This window comes from Falco punctatus (genome assembly GCF_963210335.1).
Source record: "Falco punctatus genome assembly, chromosome: 10".
NCBI lineage: Eukaryota > Metazoa > Chordata > Aves > Falconiformes > Falconidae > Falco > Falco punctatus.
In genome coordinates, this window is record NC_137590.1 from 31,276,370 (window position 1) to 31,297,861 (window position 21,492).

A 21,492-nucleotide genomic window follows, 5' to 3' on the forward strand; every position below is an offset into this window, starting at 1 on the left:
TTTCTATATTGGTGAATGCATAAGATTTCCAAAATGCAGTAGCTTGACCGCAATGTTTAGTTCCAAGTTTCACAGGCTGGTCTTCATTTGACCTCCCTGCATAAGCTCGATGGGTGTTTAACAAGGCACAAGCTGTTTGTTTTTAACATATTTTCTCTAGAGTAGCACTACTTTTGAGGAGGCTGGTTGTTTGAGTAACTCCATTATCCCAGAGTGCAGATGCCAGACTGAATTTGACGGTACTGAAGTTTCAGTAAATGGCAAAGAGAGACCATTGTTGGTTTCAGGTCAGGTGAAGAAGACTCATAGGTATCATCTATCAGAAAAGTAGCACTAGTGAGGTATCCCTAGTCGACAAAACAGTTAAGTTTTTACTATGGAAACATTAGAAAATAGAAGGGGTGATTGGTGTTGGCTAACAGAGTTCTGTGTTCCACAGTACACTTCAGGATATCTGGCTGACTACAGCGTACCTGTCCTTAAGTTGTTTTGTTTTGAGAAATATTTCAGGGCTGTAATTTGCATTATATGTTACTGACTTCATTTGGGGAAATTGTTAGACTTCAGTAACTGTAATGACTGGGTAACCACTGAGGGAAATTAAAATACCATTTTAAACTAAGCTGTTAACTTTTGTGAAAGCTAGGGACTAACGTACTTTTAGCAGTGTTTCCTAAAGATTTAAATGATTCATACTAAACTAACCTTTTGTCCTAGTGAAGTTGGCTTGCAGAGGCAATGCTACAGGCTTGGGAAAGCATGGCTGGAAAGCTGCTTGGTGGGAAAGGACCTGGGTGTGGGGATTGATGGCTGGCTGAACACAAGGCAGCAGTGTTCACAGGTGGCCAAGAAGGCCAACAGCACCCTGGCTTGTATCAGAAACAGTGTGGCCAGCAGGACAAGGGAAGTGATTGTCCCCCTGTACTCAGCAGGGGTGGGGATGCACCTGAAATCCTGTGTTCAGTTTTGGGCCTCTCACTTCAGGAGGGACGTAGAGGTGCTGGAGCATGTCCAGAGAAGGGTGATGAAGCTGGTGAAGTCTTACAAGGAGCGGCTGAGGGAACTGGGGCAGTTCAATCTGAAGATCCCCCTGAGTCTCCTCCTCTTATTGCTCTCTATAACTACCTGAAAGGAGGTTGTAGTCAGGTGGGGACAGGTCTTTTCTCCCAGAGAGCAAGTAGCAGGACAAGCGGGAATGTCCTCAAGTTGTGCCAGGGGAGGTTTAGATTGGATATTAGGAAAAACTTGTGTGCTGGAAAGGCGGTCAAGCATTGGAACAGGCTGCCCAGAGAGGTGGTGGAATCTCCATCCCTGGAGGTGTTTAAAAAATGCATAGATGCAGTGCTTAGGGACATGGTTTAGTGATGGACTTGGCAGTCCTGGGTTAACAGTTGGACTTCATGATCTCAAAGGACTTTTCCAACCTAAATGATTCGATGATTCTACTGGAAAAGAAGGACTTAAAATCAAGGGGAAAAGAGAACACAGAGCAAATAATCTGGCTAAGTTTTTAGCTTGCCACATCAGTTACAAATACCAGATATTCATAGACCTGTATTACCTTAGGAATGATCTACAATGGAAGTGTGCTCACTTGAAAATCATGAGTCTGATTCTCAGCTACCTTAAAGCTATTCTGCATCTTCTAAGCTAAAAATTTTTCTAAACTCAGTGCAAATACGGTATCATACATCTACAAGGCTCTTTCATGCAATTAATATTATGTAAAGCAACTTGAGGATAAATAAGAGCTGTCTCTATGGCTCTTCACTAAATCATTTTATTGAGAGTTGAGTTTTACTGTCCATTGTATTGATGTAGAAACTGGCCCTGAGTATATTGGGTACCTATAAATAATCTTGAAAAGATGAATTAGAAAAAAATTAGAGATGATTTATATTCAAAGAGGGTGCTAAATCCATTCAAGAAGTTGTTTGTTGCCAATTAATTACCTACCACTAATTAGAATAATAAATTTGGGTGCAGTTGTAAGAATTGGCATTGATTTTTACCATAGGCTTATCTGGAAGTTACATTAAATGCTATCATTAGGATTAGTAATAAATCTGTCATAATAGGTGAAAATGGATAAAAAGGCTAAGAAGCCTTGGAAACATAATTTGACTAGCAGAAGTCTTTACACTTTATAAATATAACCACTGAAATTATTCACATGAATTGATCAGCTCAGACTTCAACACAATGTTATAAAACATGAAACCTGCACTTAGTGAAACTCAGTGCTAAAATGGAGATATAACTCTTTTTCATTATAACATTTGCAATTTAAAAAGAAGCGTATGTGCTGCCAGTAAAGTTGTAGTAGGGAGCTCCAAGCTGGAAGTTTTAAACAAATGATCTAGTTATTAATTCTTCACTTCTGTATTCATGTAGCACCAATGTGAGATATAGCAACCCTTTAGATGTCAATCCATCTTGTCTATCCTAAAGATCTTGTGATTCACTAGTTAACAAACTACTTAATAGATGACAGAAAATAGCAAAATAGAAGGGAAATGCTAGTAACAGAACTCTGACTATAATATGCCTCTCTTTAGAAAATTTAAATAGGTTTATTTATTTTGAGCCTTTCTCCAGGGTGAAATTTGCCTGCTATGTGTTACATACTGCAGAAATGTCTGTATGAAACAAGGTCTGAGTATCTTTTGAAGCAATATACTTTAACGTGCTGTTGCTCTAAGTTGGTGTCAGCTGATGACATCAAATGATTTTTTCAAAATAAGACAATTTCTTAAAGACTCTGTTTTTCTTTTTTTTTGGCAAGCACACTAGAATTCAGAGTATTCAAATTGCTAGTAGTTACTCAAGTTCAGTTGAGTGCTCTTGAAAACTTCATCAAATATTTTACAACCTCAATTAAAATAGAATCACTTTGAGGAAATGCTGGAGACTTTCACTTGAATTTTTATTTTGCACTGAATTATTTTTACTACTATTATTACATGAAATGCTGCTTTTATAGTGTAGAGTCTAGATAAATTGCTTTTTTGTCAATATGCCATGACATACTAAATTCAGAAATTCAAACTGATGGGGAACTACTATCTATATACTTCAGCTTCTATGCCAGTTACCCATCTACTGTTGCTCAGCTAAACAGAACTGGGGAAATCACACCAATAAGGTTCCTTATGCTCGAACCAATCTTGCTTAATGTATTTATTGACCTGAAAAATAGTTATAATAGCAGGACAGCAGCACTTCTTGCTGATGCAAAACTGCTCGGGTTAATTTAAAATAAAGTGCAAACAAAAAACATCTCTCAGTACTGAATCACCGAAATGTAAAATGCCAGAAGAAATTATGTGTTAAAGAACATAAAGTAGTGCATGTGAGGAGGGGAATGGAACTGAAGAACAGTCTCTTTTGTCATACATATAGAATAGCAAACTCTGAATTATGCATTATCACTCATTGAAAAAATTCTGAAATCAAAATAAATAATTTTCTAAAAGTGAAAATGAAACAGCTGTCTGCAAAACACTAAAGTAAAAGATAAATTAATTTTTGGAAATTCTTAGAAAATAGGAACAGTGCAAAAAATGTAATTCAAGTGTATAAATCCGTCATTTACCTGAATCTTGGATATTGTGTGCTTATTCTTGCCATCACTTCTTAGGACATAGGAAAACAGTAAAAGGCTCTTTTAAAAGGTGGGGAGAGTAAGTGGGTAATCAGAGGAGTGGAATCACTTCCATATGGTGACAAACTAGACAGACTGAGTTTCTGTAGCTTGGAAATGAGAAAACAGAGAGAAGAGAGGTTAGAGCAAATAAAGTAATGAATTACATGAAGGTGGTGAATGTGGAACTATTGTTTCAGTATGTCTTCATATATACAAATTAAAGAGTTTGTGTTAATATTTCCAGGTAGCAAGTTTAAAACAAACACTAAGAAATGCTTTTTCACACAAAAAATAATCAAACAGTGTAGAGGCATTGTCACTGTATGTTAGAAAGGCCAAAAGTTTAACTGAGTTCAAAAAGGGATTAATGGCTAATTTTGTTTCATGAATTGTGAAAACATCCTGTTCAGACACAACTTCTGGCTTAGGAAATTCTTAAGCCACTAATTGCCAGAAGATGGGAAGGTGGAGTTGCTTGTCTGGCTCTGCCTTTTAAAATATTTCCTTATGCATCTCCTAATGGCCTTGTTGGAGCAGGATAATGGGCTAGACAGATTTTTTTTTTGTTTGTTTGTTTTTTTTGGTCTGACCCATTAAGGTGCTCTTTATTTTGTAGGCATAGTTTTTTGTCAGTAATGGGGAGACAAAATGGAAATTTTCAACTTGTTTTTTGGAGTTGGGTAAATGCTGTCTGGAATATGATTCATAATAGCTAATTATCATGATCACACTTTGTGCTTTCCTTATTTTAATATATAAAAAAATTGTCTACAAATTAATCTCCTGATGCTTGGGAAGATCTTCTCTAAATACAGGGGGATGTGGACAAAGAGAAATCATTTATGTATTTCACTTGAGTGATCATGATTTATGTGTATTCTAAAGAACAATGTGTCAGATGTGTCAGAAAAACTGATATAGTGAGCAGGGGAATTTTCCTTCTGTCTGAAAAGGGGTTAATGTTGTTATTTTTGTCTTGTTGTAATTTAAGGAATACTAAGTTTCATGACAAAACATCCTAGATTCTACAGCTGTACTTCTGACAATTAGAAGGAACAGAGGCAAACAAGGAGAGTTTTTTAACATCTGTACTTTTTTTTTTTTTTTTTTTTTTTTTTTTTTACAACTCTATCATACTTTCTTCTCAGAGTGAAGGCTGGCTTTTGGGATTAAAGAAAATGTGAATGATTTTTTTTGTGTTTTCTGACTAACTTTCTAGTCTAGGGTTTTTCCATTTGAATTAATAATGCAGGAGTTTTTGTATTTACTAAACAGAGATTTAATCAATTATCATAGTGCACTTTAGAAATGAAAAATACATTACTCTGTGTCAAATGAGTTTATCTTGTACTGCATGCAAACTATGCAAATTGTTATAAATCATGATCTCAAACTTCTACAGTTGTTATTTTTGTTTATTAGGAAACCTTGCTTCAGATCCAAAAAGGCAATAAGGAGACTACACATAGCAAGAAGAAAGCAAACTACAATCGATCATGAAATGCAATTACACAATATTCAAAGCTGAGTGAAATAAAGACCTTAAATAGCAGTAGCCTTTAAAGTTTAAAATTAAAAGCAGTTTCATCATATATAGTGAAAAGGGGGATTGAATCAATGCAACTGACCTCTTGTATCTTGTTTGCTGTTGATTTATATGAAATTATAGTCGAGGTGAGGCTACTTTTCTTATGTGTGTTAATAAATTTTGGTAATTTGTGGAATATTACTTCAGTGGTCTGGAAGGAGATTTCTTGAGTTCAGGTGGTGCTCAGTGTATAAATGGAAGTGCAAGAATTAAAAAGACCTTCCACCTGGTCATTCTTAGCTTGGCTAATATAATTGCAATTTTTGTTCTAACAGTAAGGTTTTATATAAACAGCACAGAGCATTACTGCTGTGATACTGAGTTGCAATAAATCAGGCTGGATTAAAAGAATGGGGGCTATAATACAAACTTTCTTCTTGTCCTTTCTGGTATAATATCATATAAAACTGCAGCATGTATCTAGAAGGTAGACAACAATCCACTATACTGTCAGACTAGCTGTAGGATGCCAATAGAAGTTTGGGAAAAAAAAGCCCAACCTCTCTCGCTTTCACTGAATTTGTTTTCTTCTTTACCTTTTGTCTTCATTTCTTTGGAATCCTTTAGTATGAATCCATCTTTCACTAGAGGAAGAGATACTAAAATGTTGAAGTATTTCATATTTAGAAGACTTGCCAAAAATGAAGACTGAGTCTTCAGCTGATGAAAACTGTCAGGAAAAAATTACTTTATTTGTTGTAGATCAGAAATCTGAAATTCTTGCTGAGTACACTTTTGGAAGTGTATTTTGTATGCAAATATTACATTCATTGCTCATGCTTGTATTTGTAAATTCTGTGGAAACTGTTTTAGACATGTAAAAATTAAAATCTCCCATGCTGTGGAAACTTGCAGTAATTCTTTGAACTCTTGGCCTCCTGCTTTGCTTTATTACCAGTGAATGAAGTTGCCCTGAGAAGGGGATGTAATGGGCCTAGTGGGGGGCAATATTGGTAAGGTCGGTCAGTCCTTTACTGTTGCAACCATGGTTAATTTCAGCAACTACCACTGAGAATCTTTTAAGCTTTTGCATGAAGATAAGGAAAATGTAAGTAATCTGAAAATACATTACAGCTTTCTTTTTAACTGTAACTTGTCTTTTTCCCTTAGCTCTATGTAACTGTCCCTGAAATTTATAGATATACTTATCTTGAATATCGTTAGTAGATCTATAATGGTTTTTAAATGTATTTATAAAATCATAGAATCATTTTGGTTGCAAAAGACCTTTGAGATCATCGAGTGCAACCCTTAACCCATGACTGCCAAATCCCCCAATAACCATATCCCTAAGCAGTGCATGTACTATTTACTTATCTCAAATCTCTGCTGTTTGTTCACAAATAACTTTATAGCAGGCTATGTGGTATAAAGGTAATTAGAAAACCAAAATCTGTTTGGAATAGAAAGCAAAGCATATTGCTGTGTTACTACAAGAAAATTGTTTGGTTAGTTGCCTTTTGTCAGTCAAGTGTGACCTGATAGGTGGATGCAACTGTGTGATATTGCTGGTGTTTATTCTAAGGTTGTTTTGCTTTATCTCATTCCTTTCCTTTCTCTGCCTTCTAGCATGCACTTAATTCAGGTGGACTCTGTTCAGCGATGGATGGAAGATTTGAAGTTGATGACAGACTGTGAATGTATGTGTATTCTCCAGTCCAAGCCAATCAGCATTGAAAAAGATGAACAAAATGAACTTATCCTTTCCTCACAATACAGCAGATGTGATAACTTGCAGCTGCTGTTAAAAAGAGCTTGGATCATAAGCACAGAGTTGACCAGGATTGCTCAAAAGCTGGAGAAGAACAGATGGCAGAAAGTCCACAGCATGACAGTAAGAGTCAACTGCCATGTGCGTTCAATGGTAAATGAATACAATACGTTCACCAGGAATCCTTCAGAAGAGATGCACCAGGTAGGAGGCCTTACCTGATGTTATGTTTGTCTTGTTTAATTTTTTTACTGTAATGATCAAAACTTACTTTAAACAGTCTGTAAGAAATCCTTACATACAAATACTATTCCTTGTTTAAGACTTTCTAATCCCTTTTCAGTGACAGAAATATTCTTGACTCATTTTGTATCCTACTTTATCATGGGCCTGATTCTGAATTTTAATAATACCGATAAATTATATTGAAAAAGATTTTGGTTTTGAGGACTACTGGACTAAAGTAATTAGATATCCCATTTGTGAGTTTGTTTGCATTTCTGATGTAGAAAACACTACTTTTTTATTAACTTCATTTTTACCTCTACTTTTTCTACTCTGAAAAGTAGAAAAAGGGTGTCCATATGAAATACGATGTTTCTGGATGGTTTTCATCTACTTATCGTCAACAAACACTATTTATTTTTAAAAAGGAATTGTGTGTATGGATATTGCTTTAAAACCACTTCTTCTTTCTCTACAGTTTGAAAAACTTTTAATAGACAAGTGTTCAGAATTTACAGCATTCACAGAAAGGTAATTTAATTTTTCTAGTTGAAATATTAATTTTGCTATTGTATTAAGTTGTATTATTTGAAATCCTGCATTGTAGAATGAAAACCTATGTTGTGAGACTGTTGTACTGCATGTTCTTGTATGCATATATCCATGTATTATTAAATCAAACTGAATAAATACACATTCCTTTAAATTGCAGTTGTAGGTTTACTCAGCTCCTTGCATTCCAGGATGCTGAGACTGGGAAATAATAATATCTTCAAAATTCTTCTTATGATATTTCCTCTGCCTAACATGTTACCCCGTTTCCTTCAGCACACTTCAATCAATCTTTTTTTGATTTACTTTAAACACTGTGCAAGTCATTCTGCTCAGGGCATCATCAGGGACAAAGACACCATCTAATTATCAGGAAAGAACATTTCTTGAGCAGTATTGCTTTTTGTCAGACCCACACAGCTCAAACTTTATAGTCTACTATGAAACACAGCAATTTAATGAGAGCTGTGATCTCATAGTGTCTGCCCCAAATCAGTCCTCTTCCTCCTTGTCTGTTTGAAAAAAAGTTGCTGAATGTGGCTGAACGACACGTAAATCTGAAAAGGGGACCTACTGTGTAGGTGGAGACACCGATGAACCGAGCTGTATCTTCTGTTATATTGGCCTGCCTGGATGGAGTACGTTTTGGCAATTCAAATGAATGCATTTCTATGAGGAAGTGTTGGTTATTTCATATGACTCGTATAAAGTTTTCCATTTTTATCTAAGCTGGTTCCAGGATAGTTATACTAACTCTGTAAAACTGCTGAATGTAATCTTTCTGCATAGGAGGCCAAATTTTTCTTTTGAGTATGCTGTTAGAAATGTATATGGACTTTACTCATCTGGATGCACATCCATTTTGGGCCCTTATCCTGCTATCATAAAAGCATGGCAAAGAAGGTAAAGAAATAAAAATTTTTTGAAAGCGCTTCTTTGGTCATGAATGATGGATGGATATACACATTTACAGTTGAAATGCAGGCATCCTAGAGTGACTGTAACTATTAGGATAAATGGAAAATAGCAGTTACACTGGTATAAACACAGAACATCTGCAACAAAATTTGGCCTGCAATCTGTGAAGTAAATTATTATCCCCAAATTATTCATTAACGTCCACTGTTGTCCTTTAATGGTATACTTACTATATGTAGACAAAGCTTTGATTGAAGTCTGGTATGATGCTAATGGCACAAAGATAGTGTTCTCATGAACAATTGAATTCCCATTATATCCCCATTATTAACACAGAGCTCACCTGTGACAATCAGCATGCTGAAATGATAGTTGACTTGCATCTTTTTTCCTTCATCCCTTTCCTTTCTCTTTCTTTTCAGGTGCATACAAACTGAAGATGAGCAAATACTGAAGTCCATGAAATCTTGTATTAATGAAACGCTCACTACCGTTGCTCAGTATTTTGGCCAGTTGATAGAGCTGGTTTTAACACATGAGGCACAGGTTAGTTTATAGTTGTTGTTTTAATTTAAAAAAGAAGTCTTTAAAAATTTTTGATTCTTGAGGGAGAACATCCATTAAGAGGAGAATTAGAATTACAGTTCTCAATTTTCAGCAAACTTATTATCCCTAATTCAAATATCTTGCAAAGAGATTTAGGCGTTTGTAGTCTCAAATTCTTCGATAACCCCAAATACCAAACAAAATGATCTTGTGGCTCACTACAAGGCATCTAATTTCTGGAAAATGTCTTTATTAAAAAGACCTGTGGACACATTTTCTCTTCCTTTCATGCAGACACTGCATTTCTTTAGAAACCTTGAAAAAAAGCCTGTCCTGTTTTGAGTCTCATTAAAAGCTAAACTTTTTAGAAAATGTAAGTATAGCAAGTATATTATTACAGCACACATTTTAACCAGTGCATGTCTTAGACTCCAGGAAGTAAGCGATAAAAATAGTGTTGGGTACAAGTTATACATGTGTAACTTTCCAGAAACAGAGCTGTACCACTGCAGGCATGGTGTCTAGTTTCCTGTGGTGATTAAATGTAGATAAGGACGCTGAACAATTAGTCTGGGACTATGGACACATTACATTTTTTTCTGTTAGACCATTATTGAAATAGTAGCAACTTGCAACTCTAACCAATGTATTCTGACTTACACTGGCCTCTTTCTTGAGATCTCCTTGGAAATCCCTTTTCAGCTTCTAACCTTCCTCAAATAAAAGCCCCCAAATGTAATAATGCTCAGTTAATTTGTCTGTATGTTAAAGGTGATGTTATGCTGAAATTTTGTATTGTCCCTGCAGAAAAAGAGGAAATGAGAGGCTTAGTGAAGAGGAAATAGTTAAATAGTATTTACTATGGTGCTACAGCAAAATGAATGTGTGGTGTTGGTTAAATTCTAACATACCTTGAATGCAGTAAGATAGCAAAAAAAAAAAAAAAAAAAAAAAATGGTGGCTCTTTCAGAAACATCCCTTATAGTTTGTAAAGATTATTACTAGGAGGTGAGAATCTCCAGGATACATTTGCAGAATTACAGTTAAACTAACAAGCTGCTTACTAATGCATTTTGGTTAGGGTTTGAGAACTACATAAAATACCACATACGGGTTAAAGTGTGTAAATAATTTTGCGCATTGCCAATTCAGTGAATAGCTTTTGGTTGTTTTGATGCTTCTGCTTTTTAATCTGAAGAGCAGTTCTTCATGGCTAATATTCTGTCTTTGGGTACTTTGGCACCTACTGATACACATGAAATCCTAGTTCATTTTCCTTTTAAAGGAGCAGATTTAATTACTCTGTATCATCTTGTGTGTATTTATGGCTGAAGACTTGGATTAGAGGTCATTGATAAAAATACTTCTAAGAAGAGTTTTTTGAGCCCTTCAGTCAGGCTGCATGCCCCCTTCTGCCGTACAGCCACGCTGTCTATGGGTAGTATGCTGCTCTGAAACACACTGTGTCTGTGTGAGAAGCTAGAACTCAGCTTAAATTGTATAATTTCTTAATCAGTGTATCAGGATTTTATTCAGGATAGGTTCATATAAAAATGTGAAATAAGATACTTCTTTCATGGAACATTTTTCTAATGCTGAAGATGGGAGAACACAGCCTCTTAAAGGGAAGAGAATTGAATTTTGTAAAAATAAGAACGAAAAATGTGGGTGTTTCCTTGGACTTCTTTCGAAGTTGGATTAAATATAAAAATGCTTACCTTCTTCCTTCTAGAAATACAATTAATTCTTCTTCTAATGATTGTATGTACTTTCAGAAAGAGTAAAAGTAAATAAACTTCATATTCTTCTTACAGCTGTGTTTCTCTGTGAAGCTGCAATGGCACACATGCAAAAGCAAAGTAACTGTTTACAAAGATAAAAATATTTAACCTATTTCATGCACTGGAGAAATAAACTGTATTCCTCTACAAGAATTCCCTGTATTGGTCATCAACATTTTCTGTGTAGACTGAGAATAACGACTAACCCAGAGTCTTAGAAAGTACTGTTAGAAAGGGTATAGCAATATTCCTTATAAATAAGGTGCAAATTTTGTATCACCTTGTGATACAGTTTCTACACTAAGACAATTAGTTGCCTCCGAAAATTTTAGTTCAATCCCAGGCCAAACCCAATAATAATTTACTAAATAGCTGAAGAGTTCTTTATTGAATGTTCTCACACACACCTGTTCTCATACTCCATTTGTATTTATTTTAAAATATCACTATTCTTGGCATTTATTCAAAAGCAATGATACATGTGTTTACTTTGTTGTCTACCAGTCTGACTCCTGCCAGTGTTTCTTTTTCCTTTCTCTGGGTGAGAAGCAAGATGATATGAATTAAATGGACTTTCCACTCAATTGTATCTTTAAATATAACACTAACATTTTTCATTGGAAGTAAATTATGTTTATTATGTTGTCACACAGAATCTGCTGAGACAAATAGAACTGTCGGATAGTATGTACATCACTGAGTCAGCGATTAGTAGTTTGTTCAGCCTTACCCAGGAAGGTGCACATCTGTGCCGTATCGTAGCTAAGGTAAGAGTATATATGGATTAATCCAAAGTAAAATAGAAATACAAGTGAATTATTTTACTTAACACAGAAGTGGTTGCAAGTTTTGAAATGTACAGTGCAAGATGAAATTCTGTATTTCAGGAGACTAATGATCTAGGTTGAAGAACAAAATTTACTCTGAGAAACTATTTTTGCTGTGTTTGCAAGCCTTACTCTGCAGAGTTTATTACCACAACTATCCTATTAAATTTAAATAGATTTAATAAAGCCCAATGCCTGTGCAAACAATTGCAGTAGGATGGTAAGCTCCGACAAGCTTCTGGGCATTGATTCAACTACAGTTGTGTTTGTACCACCTGAGGTATTACCATGCCCTTCAGCATCTTGGACATCTTTTTAGTGTCTCTCCTGACAATAGTTTTTAAATACCAGCCCTGTCAGTGGAGAGAAACTTTACAGTTGGCCATGCATATGGCTGACTATGCAGAGAAACAGCAAACCTCTACAGCTGTATGTAGAGAGAAGGTTAGATATATTATTAAAGATGTAATTTTAGAAATACATTGCACCTCTTACAGAGGAACATCATTACAGTTACTTCTGGCAGTTTGTGTTCTTGTTTACTGAGTATTTGATACTAATTTTTGGTATAAATGAACCACTTTGCCACACTCAATTATGCTGGCAATTCCTGCAGAGCTTGCGCCTTTGAGGACACTTGGATCTTGAAAAAGTGAGAAAGGCAGGGGGCATTGTGTGAGGTCAAGGACAGGATAATCACAGCCACAGCAGATACAGAAAGATGAAAGAACTGAAAACTTTCCCAAGCTTCTGCTTGTGGTGTGCCAATCCCTTGGTCTGCTCAGAGATGAGGTTAAACAGCAGCATTTAATTCATTTTACTTCTGATCTGACTTTACATGGATGTTTGCACCATAAAATGTACTGCTTTATTCTCAAGGCTGCAAACAAGGTAGACTCAGAAACATGTAGTGGGTCCTGACAACAGCTTGAGAGTTTTATTTTTTTCTAAATTGGTATTTGAGCTCCACTCAGTGGTATCCAAAAACAATGTTAAAAAGTTGAGAATTGAGGAAGCGCAGAACTAACAAATGGAGGAAAACTGGTCTTGTGCTTTTTATCATTGTGTGAATTCCATAACAGTTTAATTTAGCAGAAGTAAAGTCTGACCTTCCATAAATCACTGAATTAATTTACTGCTAAAACCTGGACATGTCACAGGTTTATAAGTGAGTAAATGCATCTCCTTATGCAAAGAACCCTAAGTGGTGTTTGGTTGCCAAATTACAGTGGTGGTTGCAATCACCTGTCCTGCGTTGTCTCTTTCCTCTGTGCACTGTGAAATACATTTGCCCTGACTCACCATCATCCTTCACCTTCTGTACTGTTTCAGTTGCCTGCATCAGTGACCAAGGTGGCAGAGGAATCATAACAGACCAGAACTTTGAATTCAGTCGTTTGAGTAGTTAGCTATGACAGTGAAAGCACAGGGTAATTTTGAGGCAGGGGCAGGGGGAACACGGACACAAAATCTGGAATTGTGCCCACTGATTAAGAGGGTGAGAATGGATTCAAGTTTTGCAAAGATCTCAAAACCTACTACAGATGTAGAAGCTCCCTTGAGAGCCGTCATTTTATCTTTGGTAAAAACTACCCAGAAAAGTGAAGTATTTCTTTACAGTGAAAGCAAAACTCAACAAATTTGTTCATGTACCCTTGAAGTCTTACTCTCCATGACAGTGTGTGATCTTGTGCAATGTTGTTAACTTTTTTCCTGTCTCAAGCTATAAATTACATCTGTAATGCACACCAAAATAATGGACATGCAAACAAAGAACAATAACAATATTGTAAAGCTACAATATTATAGGACCTGGTTTCTCACTTTGCATTTTGGTAAGGGTTTCAGTCTTCTCTCTCCCTCCCTCTACTCCCCTGCCAATATTTTACCAAAATATTGAAAGACTGTGAAGTGCTAACCCTCTGTGCTGAAGTGTCACCTATCATTTTATTCCACCTGGAGGCATTTTTTGACTGTGGTTTGGTTTTTTGTTTTTTTTTTTTTTTAAACACATAACTTTGTAATCTAATGTGAAAGAGTCATGTTGCTGACTCACCCTGGTAGCCAGCTATTCATTCTCACTAGCTGTCAGAAGTGTAAAGTCTAAGGTATCTAAAACAAATTAGTAGTAACGAGGGCAAGATAAGAAATGAAGGGAGAAAGCCTATATAATTGTAATAAAAATCTTTGCATTCTGAACTAAAAGAAGAAATAACATTCAGCTGTGAGTGTCAAACCATAATACATAGTGTTCATCTACAAGGTGTCAGCATAATGGAAACTACCAGTTTAGATAATTTAAAAAACAGAAAATGAGGGAAGGAAGAACCAAGTAAAGCAGTTTTTGCAACTACCACGGAAAAGTTTTAGTCAGTTTTCTGTCTGCTGATCAGTTTCCTACCTTTGGAACCAAATGTTGCTACAATACTCCTCTGTCAAGTCTTATGACACATGCTTAAGCATCAAACAATGTGGCTAACTTGCTGTATCGTTGCCTGGCGTTGCATTCCAGGGATGTATTCACAAAAGTCCTTTTTATTACATTATATCTATGAGATTTTGATCCTATGATCTTTCATACTAAAATTATATAAATTGGTCTTCATTGTTAAATCTCTACCTTTCATGTTCTGAGAGAATAAGGAGATACTAAACCCCAGAAATTACAAATTTTGAGTGGACTTGAGCAGCTGTCAAAAATTGGTATTACTTGAAGCAGACTAGTTCTAAATTGATTTGGCTTCATAACAACTAGAAGAATCAGTAAAACTAAGGTCCACAGTTACAATAAATAAGTGCTGGGACACAGAGTGATAAAGAAAAAGAAGTTTTTGTGAGTAAATCAATTTCACTGATCATAATTGGAGTCTAATACCAACTATTGGTCTGGTTGCTATAATTTCCTAAAAGAGAGAGAGGCAAAACTGAAGATAATGAAGATAGCCGTACCTGCTTCTCTCACCCTTCTTTAGAGAATGCTTGACTACTTTAGTCCCATATGGATGTGCAGCAGATGACTCGCTCCTAGAATACATCTTGGAGCTTCTAATGCTTCTAATACATTTTGGCCTTACCTCCTTTGCAGGTCAGTTCCTTTTCTAGCAAGTATTTGTTAAGATTTCTTTGGAGATCATCTTTCAAGCCAATTATAAATGTCCTCCATCATGAGGAAAGGCTTGATGAGAATTCACCATCTTCAGTGATTTCAGGCTGAAACTGCAAAATAATACACCTTAGAGCTGGATGCCTTTTCTCTCCCCTCTTTATTCATTCAACTCACTATGCGCAGTGGGGCATTTTATACTCATGATCTCCTTCACATACTTTTTGTGATTGTATTTCAGGTGATTTTTGTTATCTACTGCTAGCCCTTCTGAACAGCTTCTCAGATGTCTCCACAAAATTGATTTCCTGTTAGTCCAATACAGGAGAGAAGTAGGTCATCTGGCAGTAAAGCAAGTTCTCCTCTCTTTCAAATACTGCTTCATAGAGTATGTGAAGCCTGTCTGAGATGAAACTTGAATTACAGCAACAGCAGCGTTTAACGTATGTGTTATTTGGTTAAAAACCGGAAATGCCAAGCAGTTTGCAAAGGATAAATAAAAGCATCCTTAGACATACTGGGAACTTTTGGAAAGGTGCAAGTTAATCTCCAAAGCAAGCAAAGCTCAATGCTGTTGAATGGTACTGTTTACCCACCTGACCCATTTATGTGCATCCCTGTCAGATGGCATAATTTTGTCGTCGTTGCAAAAGATACAGGGGACAAATCTTGAAAAAGATGAATAAATCCTAGGGAATGCTCCCTAGTGAGGGGAGTGTTTCTGACAAGTGATAGAATCAGGCTCAGTGTTTCCTACCTATTCCTTGTTTCACTTACAGCTCCCTAGGTTCATAACTCATGATCAATATTTTACAGCTTGGTAATGGCACACAGGGCACAAAATAAACAGTTTAGATCTTCTCCTGATAAATGCAGTGATAAATCTCTTCCTGTCCATCAGAGGGAAAAGCAGGGCAACCATTTGTCATACAGGAAGCTTGATGCAAATGTGCCAACATCACAGGAGCGTTACTGGAGTTGTCCACAAACTTCTGCTTATTATGACTAAAATAGAGAATCAGATCACCTCTGATTCCACTGAACTGTGGGGGACTTTCAAAGTGATAATAAAATAAATAAATAATACCCAGTTACCTTAGGTTTGGGGACAACACTGTAATAGCTTTTTTTTCTATATTTTTCATAGATAATTACTGCTTGGGTGAAATATCAATATCCTTTCGTGGAAGGAAAAATATGACTGAAAGCCTCTTTTCCACTTTATTTTAAAGGCTCAGAAATACCTTCCTGCAGTAAGCTATATATAGCAATACTAGATATAAAATAACTCGTACAGATACGTGTGTAGTTATTACAGTTCCAGAAATAAATTTTACTCTTAACAAAGCTCTGTAAGCCTGGTGTTTTCACTCGTATCACAGATATTGCATATACATGTGTAAAGACATAATGCAACAGTTCATTCTTGAGGTGTTAATTTTGTCAAATTCTATTTTTCTTATAAATTGGTATATATTTTTGTTAGACTGAACAGATAGGTTTGCTCGCTCTATTATTCTCTACTGTATTCCAGCAGAACTGGTACAAAAATGTAGAATTCTGAAAATGAGGGAAGTCTGAATTGTAGTCCAGGGCTTTTATGTCAGTACAACCTGTTGGGCTTTCAAAAACACAAATGGTTGAGGAGAAAAAGATTATTTCTGTGAATCTGAAAAATATTATATACAGAGGCTACTGAAACAGGCTTCAAAAGAAGGGTGTATATTACATTAGCTCCATGATTCCACCTATTTTTAATTTACTTCTGTAATCTGAATAATTTAGTCGGAAATCTTTCATTTGTCATTAATTTTTTAATGCTTTCCTCTTCATTATATGTCTGCTCTTACATAATATATATGGCATCTGTAGTCTACCTGATGGCATAACATTTTGAAATCAAATATAATCCAAAAAAAAAAAAATCGCCACCACAAGAAGTTCATGTATTGTCTGTATATTCATCTTTCCATTCATTATGTGAACTTTAAGACACATGTTTACAAGCTGTGTTGGAAATCATTAATGATAGATGCTGTAAGGATATAGATATACTCAAATCTTTGTCACTATTGCCATATTTAAAGAAAAAAGTGTAGGATTATTTTTTTTACATATTAGAGGATGAAGATAATGTATTGTATCTGTATAGAACTTGACACCTATTTCCACTGTATTTTCAGTAGCTCTTTAACCATATGACTGTCTTTTCATATTTTAGCATTAAGTAAATATTGTATGGAGCTCAGAAGTATAGATGAATGGGAAATGTATGCTAACAAAATCTGTTTTAAACTAATAGCATATGGTTGAACTATCACTTCAATGCCACTCCAATTGCTGCCTATTGATAATTCTTTGTAATTTTCACATGAATGTCAAGTTTAATTTAAATTATGCTTGTAATTGGTAAAAGTCGATTGATTAAGCACACCTCCCACTGAGGCTATATTACTTTTTCATCAATTGATGTATAAGCATTAATCAACTTGAGTTGTCTGCGTGAGCTTAACATCCTCTTTGTTGGTGTTGTGGCAGTAGCAAATTTGGAGAAATTACTAAAGGAATCTGCCCCTTATCCCAGGCTCAGTTAAGTACTAGGGAAACATTCAGTGCTGCTTTTCTGATTTTTCCTTTGTCTCGGCAGGCAGGAGGTGTAGTTGCGCTCTTTAAGATCTGTCGCCAGGATTGTTTCAGGTGCCTTTATCCCCAGGCATTGAGAACATTGGCATCCATTTGCTGCGTAGAAGAAGGGATGCACCAGCTTGAAAAGGTAGGCGCTTCAGCATTCTTTACTGGCTGTGTCATAAAACAAAGTCTTGTATTTAATCTGTTCTAGGAATTGATAACTTGATGGTGTTTGATACTGTGCTCCATAGTATGCTCACTTTTTCTGTAAAGAACACATCTTCAGCCTTTACAAAATTAGTCCCAGAGATAACGTTATTCTATTCAGTTGCTTGCACTAATAAGCTATCTAAGTGGGAATAATTTTCATAAAACAGGTAAATGCGTCAGTGACTACATCAAAAAAACTAGGGAAATTATAATTTCTGGACTCTGAAGTGTTTGTTTAGAAACTCTAATATTTCAAATAACACTTAAAACATAGAAAGCTTTCTACCTCTTTAAATCTTTTCCTGATGCTCAGGTAGGGCACCTGCTTGTGGTACTGCTGTAACTTTTGAGAGTTGTAATCTGTGACAGATATAGCAGTTAGCCAATAGAAAAATGTGTCTGCTAATCAGCAGCAGGTGTCATAAAAGCCAATTTTACCTGGGATGGCAAACATCAAAACATTATCCAGATAAAATTATATCAACTGCTTAGGCTCCTTTCCTTTCTCACTTTCACAACATACTGCTGTGTTTTGGAAAATGAACACTTCTGGTCACTAAATCATGATCTCATCCTTTGTATTTCATAAAACAGTCATCTTTCACAGCTGAATAATGGCCTCTTCAAGTTAATGATAAATGATTTCACTGCCACTTTACATTGACATATCTTGTAATTTACTGCCCAGAATTCAAGCAAACCGTGACAGAACATCTGCAGCAAAAAGCAAATCTCTGAGCTTACAGTAAATGAAGATGACTTAAATTTTTTTTGACATAATGCTGGTTCAGGCTGACACCAGAATCAGTCTAAAAGGATCTTTCATTATGTCCACTATAATAGTGGAATTAATAGAGTTAGAAATGGGAAAGATTGATTCAACTCACCTGGTCCAATTCCTGGCAGTGTCAACATGCATTCAACATGGCCCAGATCAAAGCTGATGAAACAGGAGTCCTAGGAAAAAAATATTGACTCTCAAGCTCGTATGTCTTTGATCTACTCTAATGTTGGTCACAAGTAAAATTGTTCAGGGTAAACTCTGTTACAGCTGGGGCTGGGGCAGTGTTTTAAAGGATTTTTAACTGGAATCCCTACCACTGCTTTCAGTAGTTCATTTTTCACCTCAGCCTTAAATTCTTACACCACATCTTGGCAAAACTGAAGTCTGCAACATGAGGGGCTGGACATTAATACTACTCACCTGACTGAACAGACAGGTTTATGACAGGACTATTTCGTTATCACTTTGTAACTTCTTTGACTAAAATTGTGTTGCTGAGGATACATATGCTATGTGGGTACAGTAGGTGTCTGGGTTTCTGGTGGGGGAGAATGGAATATTTCATATATCAAAAGAAACAAAGACATTTTCTCTGCAATGGGGTTAATGTCCCTGCAAGTGCTAATGGAGGTTGAACAACACAGGCTAGTACCATGCTGTGTCATCTGTAAATAAACTGCTGGCTGGTGACAGTTCAGCTTTGCCAGTTTATAGAGTGAAAGAGAGATAGTAAACAAAGAAATTTTCTACTTTGTAGTCTTTTCACCTTTCTTGTATGCCTGTTTAGAAGCAACAAGATATTCTGACCTTAGGGAATCAAGGGGAAAGTGCATGGATCAGATGACCAGTATTTTGGTGGGAACAGCACTCCAGTTTGTTATATTGTCTTCTTTAAATAACACTGATTTATTTTTTTTTTCTTTCAAAATTTGAAGTACTCTTGCAAAGAACAAAAAAGAGGGTTAACAATATTAGCATTCCTATCATTACAGAAATTACCACAGGATTTCTTACCTGGCAGGAAGGGTGGCTACCGCTAGCCAACTAAGTACCTGGGTGGTGGTGAAGCTTTTAATATGCTCTAATGTGAATATCATTATGCCACCTAGTGCATTAAAACATCAGTGCAATTTGAACTTGATTTTTAATGTCAGAAACCTCATTCAAAAAATTAAAGCTTGGACTCCAAACAATTCAGATTGGGTAACTCAGGATTAAAAAAAAAAAAAAAGCCAAAACAAAGAAAAAACAAACAAAAAAAAGACCCAAACACCCCCCACCACCCCCACCAACCTATTTTTCAATTAATCTTCACAAATATTAAAGTGTTTAAAAGACCACTTAAAAGAAAACAGCAAGAGTTATCATTTCTAATGGAACATTTGTCTGGGAGGTGAACTAAAAAGGGGGTGGTATAATTTCCACAGTAATTGCAGTGCTTAATTACTAAAGACATTAGCAATATTGTTTATTTATCCAGTGCTCTTTGATATTCCCAATTCAGTAGCAACACAAGAAGGTAACAAGGACATCTGTGTTGATGCAGATGGTTATTTAGAAAGCAAGCGAGGGAGTCAGTAGTTCACAGGAGGCAATCTGAGCAGAGAATATTTTAACATTTTTCTTGGGTTTTAAGATACCTGAATATTAGGCTTTTTTAAAAATAATTATTGCAAATTTAATGTGAATTATGTTGTACTGGGTTTAAACCATTTGTCTTGAGTGAGTTTTTGGATTGCAATGTGGAAATCCTGTCCTCATTTACTAATGAAGGAAAGTAACAGTTCTGTGCTCATTTCTAAAGATGTAGAAAATTGCCTATTTTAAGGAAATATATTTTCCTCAGTTTTTAAAAAAATAACTCTTGTTCTTCCCAGTCATGCATCTTTAAATACATACCTGCACTACTCTCTTACCAGCACACTTAAAATAGCCATTATTACTTTTTCATCATTTTGGTAAATAAACTGGTCTTTGCTATAATTACAATGTATAATTACAATACAGTTGTTGCAATGACAAAGTCTCGCTCTTTTAGGTTAATCTAATTGACTGTATGTACAAACATGCAAAATCAGTTGGTTAAACGGCCATTTTTGGAAGAGTTATTTTACTTGCAAGTATTTTGTTGACTTTTGAAAAGGTACTGTTATTTTGTACATGAACTACAGAGCTCCAGGAGCTCAACAGTAACAAGTTAGTCAAGCAACTAAAGTAAAAGGATAGTGAAGAAACAGTCATAGTCTCATTTTGTGACTGGGAGCTGTGTGTAAATAAATGTTGTTCTATGTAACCTGTGCTCCACAAGTAGTAATTTTGGTGCTTCAAGCTGCTTATGGATGTCCAGTTGTTTGGTATACTTTTAACTTCATCATTGACTGCAACACCAGCAGGTTTGAGATCATTCTTTGATTTCAGCTGCTCAACCAGTCCAACTTCAGAGAAGAGTAGAGAGACCCTGGAGAAGCAATCAAAATTTTCCTCTTTTGCATTATTCCTGTAGCTGCCTTTCCCTATACCTGAGAAAGCTTTGTCATCTGTATATTGTGGCACTTGAGCATGCAGATATTTTAGGAGATAGCTCAGTGCATCAGGAAGTACAGTTATTCTTGGTCTAGGCATTCCAGAGTTTATACAGAGACAATATATAATACAGATAGATAATAGATAATGCAGAAAATAGCTAAAACCAGAAGGACTGAAAGTTTGGGAGAGGTGAGCATGACTGGAAACTGAAGAACAATGTTGGTGATGTACATGCAGGCCTATTTGTTTATCCAGCCCTGTTTAGGACAGAAATACAGTGATGTAGTGGGAGATTAGTTCTTAACATAGACATTTGTCGAGGGTTCTAGAGGGAGAAGGATATCTGAACCTTCATGAATGTTCTTTGAAAACTTAATTAATCTCAAGCATTCTCATGTAGGAAGGACTGTTGAAGGCACAGAGCTGCAATAGACTAACATGTGCATT

General features: G+C 35.9%; 1 protein-coding gene across 2 annotated transcripts in view; it reads left to right on the forward strand.

Moving 5' to 3' along the window:
* The window catches only part of INSC (INSC spindle orientation adaptor protein), a 213,932-nt gene that overhangs the window by 88,664 nt on the left and 103,776 nt on the right, over positions 1–21,492 (forward strand). For both annotated transcript variants that reach the window (XM_080404757.1, XM_080404756.1), the window contains exons 4-8: positions 6,804–7,149; positions 7,649–7,701; positions 9,063–9,186; positions 11,621–11,734; positions 17,545–17,670. In XM_080404757.1, the coding sequence (XP_080260883.1) occupies positions 6,804–7,149; positions 7,649–7,701; positions 9,063–9,186; positions 11,621–11,734; positions 17,545–17,670 (763 nt within the window). The remainder of the gene's footprint in view (positions 1–6,803; positions 7,150–7,648; positions 7,702–9,062; positions 9,187–11,620; positions 11,735–17,544; positions 17,671–21,492) is intronic.